We start from the raw sequence: 12967 nt of genomic DNA, 5'->3' as shown, positions 1-12967 counted from the left end.
ATGGGAGCTCCACCACCTACAAAAAACTAGAGAGAGTACAGAGTAGATTTACCAGGATGTTGCCTGGGCTGGAGAGTTTTAGTTATGAGAGTTAGAGATTGGATAGACTGGGGTTATTTTCCCTGGAGCAGAGGAGATTGAGCAGGGACATAATTCAGGTGTATAAAATTATGAGGGGCATAGATAAGGTAGGCAGGAAGGAACTTTTCCCCATTGGTGGAGGGATCAATAACCAGGGGGCATAGATTTAAGGTAAGGGGCAAGAGGTTTAGAAGGGATATGAGGAAGAATTTTTTCACTCAGAGGGTGGTGGGAATCTGGAACTCACTGCCTGAAAGGGTGGTAGAGGCAGAAACCCTCATAACATTTAAGAAGTATTTGGATGTGCACTTGCGATGCCATGGCATACAGGGGCTATGGGCCTAGTGCTGGAAAATGGGATTAGAATAGTCAGGTACTTGTTTGACTGGTGCAGACTAGATGGGCCAAAGGGCCTTTTTCTGTGCTGTAGACCTCTATGACTCTAAGGACAAGGCAGCAGATGCAAGGCAACTCCACCATCTACAAATTACCCCCAAGCCACACACCACCCTGACTTGGAAATATTTTGCCGTTCCTTCACTGTCGCTGGGTCAAAATCCTGGAGCTTTCTCCCTAACAACACTGTGGGTGTACCTACGCCACATGGTCTGCGGTGGTTCAAGAAGGCAGCTCACCACCACCTTCTGAAGGGCAACTATGGATGGGTGATAAATGCTGGCCTTTCCAGCGACACCCACATCACATGAACAAATTTAAAAAGTACTTTTGAAGTGTAGTCAATGCTGTCATGTAAGAAGTGCAGCTCCCTCTTTGCTTCCAACAAGCTCGTAGACACAGCAATGTGATAATGACCCATGCTCCTATATGTTTTGGAGACTTGGACAACCTACAGCAGACACCTCAAAGCACTGGAACATAGGAAGTAGAAGCAGGAGTAGGCCATTTGGCCCATTTAGCCTGCTCTGCCATTCAAACAGATCATGGCTATCGATTTCTGTCTTGAATGTGCTCAGTGATTGAGCTTCCACAGCCCCCTGGGATAGAGAATTCCAAAGATTCACCACCCTCTGAGTGAAGAAATTCCTTCTCGTCTCAGTCTTAAATGGCCTGCCCCTTATTCTGAGACTGTGTCCCCAGTTCTAGATTCACTAGCCTAGAAAAACCATCTGAGGTTCCTTCACAAGATCCTGCAAATCCGTTAGTGAGAAAGGTCAAGACAGTTCAACAGCAGCATCCTGTCCCACACCAACATGCCCAGCATTGAGGTGCTAATCATTCAAAATTGGCTGCTCAGAGCAGGACATGTTCTTCATATGCCTGACAACAGGCACTCCCAGGAGAACAGCGAAGACATTTTAGGGATGTCTTCAGTATCCCTGAAAACATCCCCGCCGACTCCTGGGACACCCTAGGCTTGTGACCGACCAAAATGGAGGTTAATTTGGGAAGGCGCTGAACACATCAAGAGACTTTGTCGGAGGCACACAGAGACAAACTCAAGGCACTGGAGAGAGCGCACAAACTTCCAAACACCTCATCTGCCAACCCTTCAAGCAGCACCTGCCCCGCATGTGGCACAGTCTGCAAATCGTGCATTAAACTTATTAGCCATCTCACAGCCGATCGAACCAGATTGGAAGCAAGTCACCCTCGATCCTGAGGGACTGCCTAAGAGAAGAAGAATGACCAGGTAATTTGTTTTAATGATGTCGATTGAGGGATAAATATTGGCCGGGACTTGTTATGAAGATAGATTGGAGAAGTTAAGATTGTTTTCCTTGGAGAAAAGTAGGCTGACAGAAGATTTGATAGAGGTATTTAAAATCATAAGGGGTCTGGACAGGGTAGATAGGGAGAAGCTGTTCCCATTGGTGGGAGGATCAAGATCGAGAAGGCACTGATTTAAAGTAATTGGCAGAAGAATCAAAAGCGATTTGAGAAAAAGCTTTTTCGTACAGCAATTAGTTAAGGTCTGGAATGCACTGCCTGAGAGTGTGGTGGAGGCAAGTTCAATCGAAGCATTCAAAAGGGAATTAGCCTGCTATCTAAAGTGGAAAAATATTCAGGGTTATGGAGGGTGGGAGAATGGCAATAAAGAATGTTCATTCGGAGAGCCAGTGCATACACAATGGACCGAATGGCCTCCTTATGCATGTAACAATTCTGTGATTCTGGGATATGGAGTGAGTGGTTGAGTCAACTCAAAAAAAAAGTGCCAGTATTTTGGGAAAAATAAGTGAGCAAAAAAGTCCAGACTTCAACTGCTGTAACACTGGAGGACCGGATACCAACAACAATGAGAACTTATATACATATAACACCTTGAACATAATAAAAACCCCAAGGTGCTTCACAGGAACATTGTCAAACAAAGTATGACACTGAACCACATAAGGAAGCATTGTGTCGGATAACCAAAACCTTTGTCAATGAGGTAGGTTTTAAGGAGTGTGCTAAAGCAGGAAAACGAGGTAGAGGCAAAGAGGTGTGGGGAGGGTATTCCAGATCTTGGGGCTAGGCAACTGAAGGCACAGTCACCAATGGAGCAATTCTAATTGGGAATGCTTAAGAGGCCAGAATTAGAGGAACACAGATATCTCGGAGGGTCGTGGAGCTAAAGGAGATTACAGGAACAGGGAGGTATGAGGCCGTGGAGGCATTTGAACAAAAGGATGTGATTTTTAAAGTCAAACTGCTGTTTGACTGGGAACTTTGAGAAGGTGGTAGTGATTCAGTGAGAACAGGGGTGATAGGGCAATGGGACTTGGTACAAGCTAAGGCACAGGCAGCTGAGATTTTGATGACCTCAAGTTCACGGAGGGTGGAATGTGGGAGACCAGGCAGGAGTATGTTACAATAGTCAAGTCTAGAAGTAATAAAGGCGTGAATGACGGCTTCAGTAGCAGATGCACTGAGACAGGGGCACAGTTATACGATGTTACGGATGTAGAAATAGGCTGCCTTAGTGATTGGGTTATCTTTGTTTTCCAGAATGATCCTGGAATAGTGAGCAGTTTTAGCAGATGAGAGCAGGATTCGATTGTGCTTTAAGTGGTTCAGCCAGATGAATGGATGGCTAAACCAGTTGCCCACAATATTTTTTCAAGTCTGCATCCCTTGGACTTCAGGAACCCATGATGAACGCTTTAATCACAGAAAATGGTTCATCTTCAAGGGACTACGAACATTATGGGAGAATTTGTGTTTAAAAGACACTGTTCCTTAAAGGGTTAATGCAAGAACTCCGATTGCTTTTCTTGGCAGAGACAGCCATTTACAAGAAAAGTTGTAAAGAAGCTAGATACTTCTTGACTCTGGTGGACTATTTAAAAAGGGGGTCACATGGCAGTTTATAGCTCTGGATAAAACAAATATGCCTGGAAAACTGTGTTTAAGTTGGTTTTGGTTTTGCTCTGAGAAGAAGGACCAACTGCTTGTGAAGGAAGACAGCAGCCTTTTTGTAGTCCACAGCCGGAAATGAATATAAGCTGTTCCTAAGTTGCTCTACATGCTGGAGTTGAGCACCTGCAAGTGTTCCTTGAGTCTGCCTGAAAAGCAGTGCAAGAGTCATTGATTGTTTCGCAGATCAGCGCTAAGACCAACCGTATAACCCAAACACAAAAACAAAAATAGCTGGAAAAACTCAGCAGGTCTGACAGCATCTGCGGAGAGGAATACAGTTAACGTTTCGAGTCCGTATGACCCTTCATCAGACGCCAACCCAGGCGCCATTTCAAGGACTCCATCATCTTTCCTTTTCCTTGAACCATTAACTTTTAACCTTTAGCAGAATTCCCCTTTTTTGGGGGGGCTGTGTGTGTGTGTGTGTGTGACTTAGGGTATCTCAAAAGAGTCATTGACCTACTTTCATATTTCATACTATATGTTAATAAGCTTTGCCTTTCTATTTGACAAGACTGGTTTTATAATGAACTAATAAGTTTGTTGTTTATTGAAGGAAGCCTGGTTAAAGCCTCTTTTATTCTGGGTAACAGTAGCGAAGGTAAACAATTGGCCATTTTGGTGAGTGAATCAAACTTTTAAACTAATGGTATGACCTGTGGAGTAACAGACCCGGGAGAGAAATTATAAGGGCATTAAAAGAAATCGTGTTTTCGCTTCCATTGCTTTGAACACTTTTTTTGTATTCATCACAAAAATATTGGAGATGGTGGGGAGGGAGCCATTTGATTGGCTGGGACAGTTGGATGTCATGTGATGAAACCTCCAAGAGTACCTCCAACCAGAGTTGGCAACCCTATGTAGAATCCGCATTATTTTACAAATTATGTCATTGATAGGAAGTGTGTAGATGGGGAAAAAGATGGGGAGATTTGTTTTTGAGTTCTCTCGCCTTTTCTCTCTATCTTTTCAACCTCACTATAGATTCTTTGTGGTTCTCATAAAAAGGTTGGGTTCACTCTGGGGCTCCAATGTGTTCTCCAACAGTGGTGAAAAGGCAGGATGTTTTGTAAGATTAGCAGTTAGTTTGTTTACGGGCTAAGGAAGTTACTACGCATGGTCAAACTTAATAAACCACAGGCCTTTCAGCCCACAGAGCCTAAGCTGGCTCTCCATGGGACAATCCCATTCCCCCGCTCTATCCCTATAGTTCTGCAAGTTCATTTCCTTCAAAGTTCTTCCTCACCTTCCCCCCACATCGATTGCCCAGAACCTTAAATCCGTGTCCCCTAGTCCTTGTACCATCAGCTAGTGGAAAGCTTTTCCTCGTTTACCTTATCCAAACCTGTCATAATCTTGTACACCTCTATTAAACCTTCCCTCAATCTCCATTGCTCCAAGGAGAACAATCCCAGCTTCTCCAACCCTAACTTTGTAGCTAGAGCCCCACATTCCTGGAACTATTCTGATATATCTTCTCTGCACCCTCTCAAGGACCCTTAACAGAAATAAGAGATATCATAGAGATACCATGTAGTTTTCCCCAGTTAATAGCACTCATCTTTAATGTGCACTGAGATATGCAATGAGCTAATCTGTGGGATGAGATAACATTATTAATCACTTGATTTTCCTCCTTGGATGTCACTTTTATTGGATTATAGTGTGAACCACTTCCTGCCAATTTTACATATTCAATGGGAAGCCTTCAATTCATTATCTGGTTTGCATCCCTTTCTTGAAATGCAAAGTTATTAATTAAATTAAGAAACCTTTTGTGTTTTTGTGATCTATTTACCCTGCTCATCCCTTCTCTGGTATCCTGTCTGTGTTAAAATTCCCCAACAGTGCAGCAGGATTTCAGAAATTAAAACAGACAGGCTGCAAGTATACAGCAACGCCGCCAGTATCTGTCAAGGGAGAAGACGGATTATTTATTTCACAAGCGCATGTCAATCAGAACTGAAGACAAAGACTAAAAAGCACTTTAAGAAAGCGAGAAACAGAAAATGAGAGAGAAAGTGGGGGAGAAAATCTCACATCAAAAAAACAGGGAGACGGTGAGGAGAATTTCATTTTTACCGATTGAATCTTAGAGGGGCCAATGCTTTCCAGTAGCAGAGGGTCGATAACCAGAGGTCACAGATTGAAGGCGATTGGTAAAAGAACCAGAGGCGACATGAGAAAACATTGTTATTTTCTACTGTGAGTTTTTGTAATCTAGAATGCACTGCCTAAAATGGTGGTGCCAGCAGATTCAATATCAAGCTTCAAAAAGGAACTGGCTATATACCTACAAAGGAAAAACTATCAGGACTATGGGAGAAAGAGTAGGGGAGTGGGACTAATTGGGGAGATCTTTCAAAGAACCAACAGACATGATAGGCTCAACAACCTCCTGTGCTGTTAAGATTCTATGATATGCCTGGCTGCTGACTTGCCCCAGATAAACCTGCAGTTTTGTAAGTAAACTTTTGTAATTCTTGAGATTTCCAAATAGATCTATGGTACTGATATACACAGATACACGAAGAGACCTGGTGTTCTTGTTCACAGGTCACTGAAAGCTAACATGCGTGTACAACAAGCAATTAGGAAGGCAAACGGTGTGTTAGGCTTTATTGCAAAGGGATGTGAGTACAGGAATAAGGAGTCTTGCTGCAGTTGTATAGTGTCTTGGTGAGACCACACCTGGAGTACTGGGTGCAGTTTTGATCTCCTTACCATAGGAAGGATATACCAGAGGGAGTGCAATGAAGGTTCCATCAGTCTACTTCCAGGGGTGGCGGGACTGTCTTATGAGGAGAGATTCAGGAGACTGGGCCTGTATTCTCTAGAGTTCAGAAGAATGAGAGGCGATCTCATTGACGTGTACAAAATTCTTACAGGGCTCAACAGGGTAGATGCAAGAAGGATGCTTCTCCTGTTTGGGGGTGGGTGGTCTAGAATCACGGGGCATAGTCTGAGAATAAGAGGTAGGTCATTCAGGACTGAGATGAGGGGTAATTTCTTTAGTCTGAGGGTGATAAGTCTTTGGAATTCTCTACCCCAGAGGGCAGTGGAGGCTCAGTCATTATGTTCAAAGTAGAGGTCAATAGATTCCTAGATACCGATGACATTAAGGGATACTGGGTTGGTGTGGGAAGGTGGCGTTGAGGGAGATCAGCCATGATCTAGTTAAATGGCAGAGCAGGCTCGAAAGGCTGAATGGCTTACTCATGCTCCTATGTTCCTATGGATGAAGAAACTGGACTTCTTGACTAGTTGACGATTCAGTCTAGAGGGAGAGTTGTACTGTTAGAGACGCGGACTTTCAGTTGAAGCTCCCATTGCTTATTGGTAGATGCAAAAGATCAGACGACAGTATTCCAAGAACAAGGAGTTCTCCAGTGTCATGGTCAACATTCCTCCCTCCCTCCCTCCCACACTACCAAAATTAGGTCAACTGGTCATTGATGTCATTTACTGGCACATATGGGATCTTGCTATGCACAAAATTGGTTGCTGCGATTTGCTAACTAATAATAGTAATGACTACATTTCAAAAGTAAGTAACTGGCTGTAAAACACTTTGATGCATCCTGAGGGCTTGAAAGACTCTATAAATACACAGTCCTTCTTGGCATTCTTTTCAGTAAATGATTTGGGGGGGGGGTGGGGGCTGGGTGGGGGTGTCGGCTAAATCATTTTGTTCTGTTCCTCGAGCGATGATGCTGGGATATTTGTCTAACACTCTTCCCATCCTCCAGAAAAAGAAAACCCATTGAAACCCCATTAAAAATAAAACAGTCAAACTTTATTCCACTTAATTTCATAAATAGAGTCCCTTTAGCTCATTGTGTACACTAGGAATAGTCTGTAAACACTTGACCTAACACTGCGAGCTTTAAGCTAAAATGCTGACTGGGGCAGCTTAGTATTGGAACTCTTTTTTTATTTGTCCTCTTATTTATTTTTTCTCCACCTTGGGCTGTCCGTATTTTCTTGCTGTATTGCAGATATTGCTCTGAAGCGCCAGGCGCAGATAGTCCCATCCTCACATACTGCGAGGCGCGGAAGCCTTGCATCAGCCCCTCAACTTCCCAGCGGTCCTCCTTGTGCTGGCTGCAACAGTGCAAGGCCGCGGGGTCGATGGGGTGTGCCTCCGTGTTGAACAGGTAGCCACCGGCGCCCAGTACGCATTCGCCGTAAGGCGTGGTGACAGTGTAGAAGGTGGACCCATCGTTATGGAGGAAGTTGTCAGGGTCAAAGAGCAGGTAGAGATACTTCACCGTCTCTGCCAGGAAGAAAGACTCCATGCGATTGTCTAGTTTGTGGTCCCGTAAGTCCCGCACCTTAAATGCAAGAAAACAAGAGCTGATCACCAAATCTATAAAAGATAAAACAGGTGCTCAAACGCTGGATTAGAATCAAACATCCGTAACATTGTCAACTTACGGCCCCACCCACAATAATCAGTGGGTAAACTGACACTGGGTCAAAATCCTGGACCTCCCTCCCTAACAGCGCTGTGGATGTACCTACACCACATGGGCTGCAGTGCTTCAAGATGACACGCTTGTGGTGGATTGGAGATTAGTTCGACTTCAATTTATAAAATACTCCATTTTAACATTTCGTTCTAGATTTTCTTTCTGTTGTATTGTAAAGGGAGATTCCACTTTCAAAATGGTGTCTGCAACCTGCAATCTGTGTAAATGGCTTTTGCTCCTTTAGCTCTGCTAAATTGAAGAATATAACCGGAAAGCCACTCAAAAGCGTGCAGTTGATTTTGTTTATCGCAGTGCATACCTCTGTTAACAATCACAAAGGACACCCAAGCGCAGGAAACTAAAGCTTGATAAAGCTGATGTACATAGAATTGCTTAACATCATAGGCAGACATCTTTAAATAACTTTAATCCATTTCTTGGTTCCATTGTTTGAGGAAAGTTCCACCTGTATCTCATAACTGGCTTTTAAAAGGTGGGACTGTATTTCAAAGGGTTTTCCTGGATGTACGAATCTCTTGACACTTTTCAGGGGCCTATTGGTAATGGTTTGGACCTAACTGAATGTTGGCCTTTATTTCAAAGGGAATGGAGTAAAAAGATAGGGAAGTCTTGCTAAAACTATACAAGGCACCAGTTAAGAATACTGTGAACAGTTTATCTAAGGAAAGATATGCTGGCATTTGAGGCAGTCCAGAGAAGGTTCACTAAGTTGATTCCAGGTATGGAAGGATTTTCTTAATGAGGAGAGGTTGAGTAGGTTGGGCCTGTACTCATTGGAATTTAGAAGAATGAGAGGTGACCCTATTGAAACATATAAGGTTCTTAGGGGGCTTAACAGGGTAGATGCTGAGAGGTTGTTTCCCCTTGTGGGAGAGTCTAGGACCAGAGGGCATAATCTCAGAGCAAGGGGTCGCCCATTTAAGATAAGAGATGAGGAGGAATTTCTTCTCAGAGAGTAGTTAATCTGTGGAATTCTTTATCGCAGAGGGCTGTAGAAACTGGGTCGTTAAGTATATTCAGGGCAGAGATAGTCAGATTTTTAATCAGTAAGGGAATCGAGGTTTATGGGGAAAGGCAGGAAAGTGGAGTTGAGGCTTATCAGATCAGCCATGATCTCATTGAATGGCGGAGCAGACTCAATGGGCCGAATGGCCTACTTCTACCCCTAAGTCTAAGTCTTATAAGAAGGCAGCTCACCACCACCTTCTCAAGGGCAATTAGGGATGGGCAATAAATGCTGGCTTAGCCAGCAACACCTACATCCCATAAACGAATATAAATAAAAAGAGTACAGCATGGTATCTGACACTTAGCTGTGCCATGCGGATAGATTGGAGAAGCTGGGACTGTTCCCCTTAAAGGAGAGAAGGCTGATGGGAGATTTGGTAGAAGTGTTCAAAATTATGAGGGATCTAGATAGAAGAGACAGGGAGAAACTGTTCCCATTGACCGAAGGATCGAGAACCAGAACACAACGATTTATGGTGATTAATAAAAGAACCAAAGGCGACATGAAGAAAAGTTTTATTCATCCATGAAGAGCTTTCAAAGGGGATAATTACCTAAAGAAAACAAATTTGGAATTTTCGGCTACATTGTGGCCAAACCTGATCTTGTGCTTACCCAATGTAAAGCCATATGTGCATTTGCCGGCAGGTGCAGCTGGCTAGAAATCAGGTTCTGACTGCAAGAATGCACACTAAGTTTCCTACATTACAATAGTGGCTACACGGAAAAAGTACTTAATTATGAAGCGCTTTGGAAAGTTCTGAGGTCTTGCACAGCACCATATAAATGCTTTAATCCCACCCATAATAAACCGGTAAGTTTATTTTTCTCCTGTGCGCTCCCAACACACCCACCACCACACCCCACAATTTGATTGATCCAGAATTGGTTGCAGTACGTCAGAATAATCTCAGCGACGAGGAAGCAAAAGTTACAAGAATTGCCGCTGAACTTTTAACAGGTTCGGTACTTACTGTAGCAAAGCCACAGTCCACACGGCTGATCTTCTCAATAGCCTCAATGACGTCCCTGCCCAGCTCCAGGAGGGTTGGATCTCCAGTTGCTCGATACAGATACATGGCACTCTCCACAAGCTCTGTAACAACAAACCATCCCCATTAACAGTGCAAACTCAGGCTGGCAAAAATCCATTACCTTTGGACATCACATCCATTGCACTGGAACAAAAGACAGCAGTGGGAAGTGAGAATGTCCGAAAGGCCAGTTGTTGCCTGTATGCTCACACAGCTGTATTTATTTTTTAACATGGCATTTGAATCCCAAATTCTTGAAGGGGTGTTGGGTGGTGGGGGGGTTGCTGCTATGGGGGAAGGGGGTGAATCAGACTGGATTTTCATCCACCCTCCGCCATAGTCGGGTTCGGAGAAAGGTCGGAGCCAAAAATAGCCCTGCCAGCTGGGTCCGTCCCACCATCCAGTTCTCCGGCTCCATCCCACCTCTGGGCCATTTTTGCCGGGACGGGATTGGGTACTGACAATTGAGCCTAATGAGGCCAATTAAAGGAGGCTGACTTTCAGCCTAGAGGCCCTCCCTGCCAACCTGGGTGTAGCAGCAGCCACAGGCTGTCCCGTAGCAGGGTTCCTACCTCCCCCACAGTGTTGGCCTGGATGCTGAATCTGTTTTTCTTTCGATAAAAAATTTCACAATTTTGGAGAGGGAGACCTCTATGTTGAAGTGCCCTCCCTCTTACTTACCTTGCATTACAGCCTGCTGCTCTTCTACAGCTAGAAGGCCTCTGATTGCCCCTCTAGGTTAGAGAGCCCGCCGGGAATCTTAATTGCTTGGAGAAACTGTCTCCAGGCCAATTAAGGGGAAACTCTGTTAATCTCTTGTCAATTACATTGTTAAAATTTGCTAATGTGAATTACATTGTTAAGGTTAATGTGGAAAATTGCCTAAGTACGTCCGGTACACAAAAAGCAGGACAAATCCAGCCCGGCCAATTACCGCCCCATCAGTCTACTCTCCAACATCAGTAAAGTAATGGAAGGAGTCATTAACAGTGTTATCAAGCAAAATTTGCTTAGCAATAACCTGCTCACTGACGCTCACTTTGCGTTCCATCCTGGGCCACTCAGCTCCTGACCTCATTACAGCCTTGGTTCAAACATGGACAAAAGAGCTGAACTCCCAAGGTGAGGCGAGAGTGGCTGCCCTTGACATCAAGGCCACATTTGACTGAGTGTGGCATCAAGGAGCCCTAGCAAAATTGGAGTCAATGGGAATCAGGCAGAAAACTCTCCACTGTTTGGAGTCACACCTAGCACAACGCAAGATGGTTGTGGTTGTTGGAGGTCAATCATCTCAGCTCCAGGACATCACTGCAGGAGTTCCTCAGGGTAGTGTCCTAGGCTCAACCATCTTCAGCTGCTTTATCAATGACCTTCCTTCCATCATAAGTTCAGAAATGGGGATGTTCTCTGATGATTGCACAATGATCAGCACCATTCGTGACTCCTCAGATGCTGAAGCTGTCCACATCCAAATGCAGCAAGACCTGGACATTACCCAGGCTTGGACTGAAAGTGGCAAGTAACATTCGCACCACACAAATGCCAGGCAATGGCCATCTCCAACCAGAGAGAATCTAACCATCGCCCCTTGGTGTTCAATGGCATTACCATCGCTGAATCCCCCAATAACTAAGGGTTACCATTGGCCAGAAACTGAACTGGACAAGCCATACAAATATTGTGGCTGCAAGAACAGGTCAGAAGCTAGGAATTCTGCGGTGTGTAACCCACCTCCTGACTCCCCAAAGCCTGACCACCAGCTACAAGGCACAAGTCAGGAGTGTGATGGAATACTCCCCACTTGCCTGGATGAGGGCAGCTCCAACCAAACTGAAGAGGTTTGACACCATCCACGACAAAGCAGCCCACTTGATTGGCACCACATCCACAAGCATTCACTCCCTCCACCACCGAAGCACAGTAGCATCAGTGTGTACCATCTACAAGATGCACTGCAGGAATTAACCAAGGCTCCTTAGACAGCACCTTCCAAACCCATGACCACTACCATCTAGAAGGACAAGGGCAGCAGATAGATGGGAACACCACCACTTGGAAGTTCCCCTCCAAGTCACTCACCATTCTGACTTGGAAATATATCGTCGTTCCTTCACTGGCACTGGGTCAAAATCCTGGAATTCCCTTCCTAACAGCACTGTGGGTGCACCTACACCATGGACTGCAGTGGTTCAAGAAGGCAGCTCACCACCATCTTCTCAAGGACAACTAGAGATGGGCAATAAATCCTGGCCCAGCCAGCGAAGCCCACATCCCGTGAATGAATAAAAAAAATACTCTCTACTTGCCTGGATGAATGCACCTCCAACAACACTCAAGAAGCTCGACACCATCCAGCACAAAGCAGCCCGCTTGATTGGCACCACTTACACAAACATTTACTCCCTCCATCATCAACGAACAGTAGCAGCAGTGTGTACCATCTCAAAATACACTGAAGGAACTCACCAAGCCTCCTCAGACAGCACCTTCCAAACCCACGCCCACTACCATCTAGAAGGACAAGGGCAGCAGACATATGGGAACACCATCACCTCGAAGTTCCCCTCCAAACCACTCACCACCCTGTCTTGGAAATATGTCGCCATTCCTTCACTGTCGCTAGGTCAAAATCCTGGAACCACCTTCTTTAACAGCACTGTGGGTGTGCCTACACCACATTGACTGCAACGGTTCAAGAAGGCAGCTCACCACCACCTTCTCAAGGGCAATTAGGGATGGACAATTAATGCTGGCCCAGCCAGTGACGCCCACATCCCATAAATGAATAAAAGAAAAATAATGTCAATTACATTGTTAAGTTTAAGAGAAACAGTTGATGTATTAATTGACTTTGAGCACATATAAATAGGGGAACCCCTTTAATTAGTTCATTAGTTTATTTGTTTTATTGGTCTAAAAAGAGCATACAAATAGGGGATAGCTGGGACACTGAGTGTGTGAAAGGAGAGCTATGAGACTGAACAAGTC

General features: G+C 44.7%; 1 protein-coding gene across 1 annotated transcript in view; it reads right to left on the bottom strand.

Moving 5' to 3' along the window:
• Positions 1-7222: 7222 nt before the first annotated feature.
• The window catches only part of edem2 (ER degradation enhancer, mannosidase alpha-like 2), a 45829-nt gene continuing 40084 nt past the window's right edge, over positions 7223-12967 (bottom strand). The window contains exons 10-11 of the mRNA XM_078554934.1: positions 9920-10041; positions 7223-7778 (exon numbers count right to left, since the gene is read on the bottom strand). Coding sequence (XP_078411060.1) covers positions 7290-7778; positions 9920-10041 — 611 coding nt within the window. The 3' untranslated portion in view covers positions 7223-7289. The remainder of the gene's footprint in view (positions 7779-9919; positions 10042-12967) is intronic.

The sequence above is a fragment of the Cetorhinus maximus genome, chromosome 13 (genome assembly GCF_964194155.1).
Source record: "Cetorhinus maximus chromosome 13, sCetMax3.hap1.1, whole genome shotgun sequence".
Taxonomy (NCBI): Eukaryota; Metazoa; Chordata; class Chondrichthyes; order Lamniformes; family Cetorhinidae; genus Cetorhinus; species Cetorhinus maximus.
This window is presented reverse-complemented; position numbering and strand designations above follow the sequence as displayed.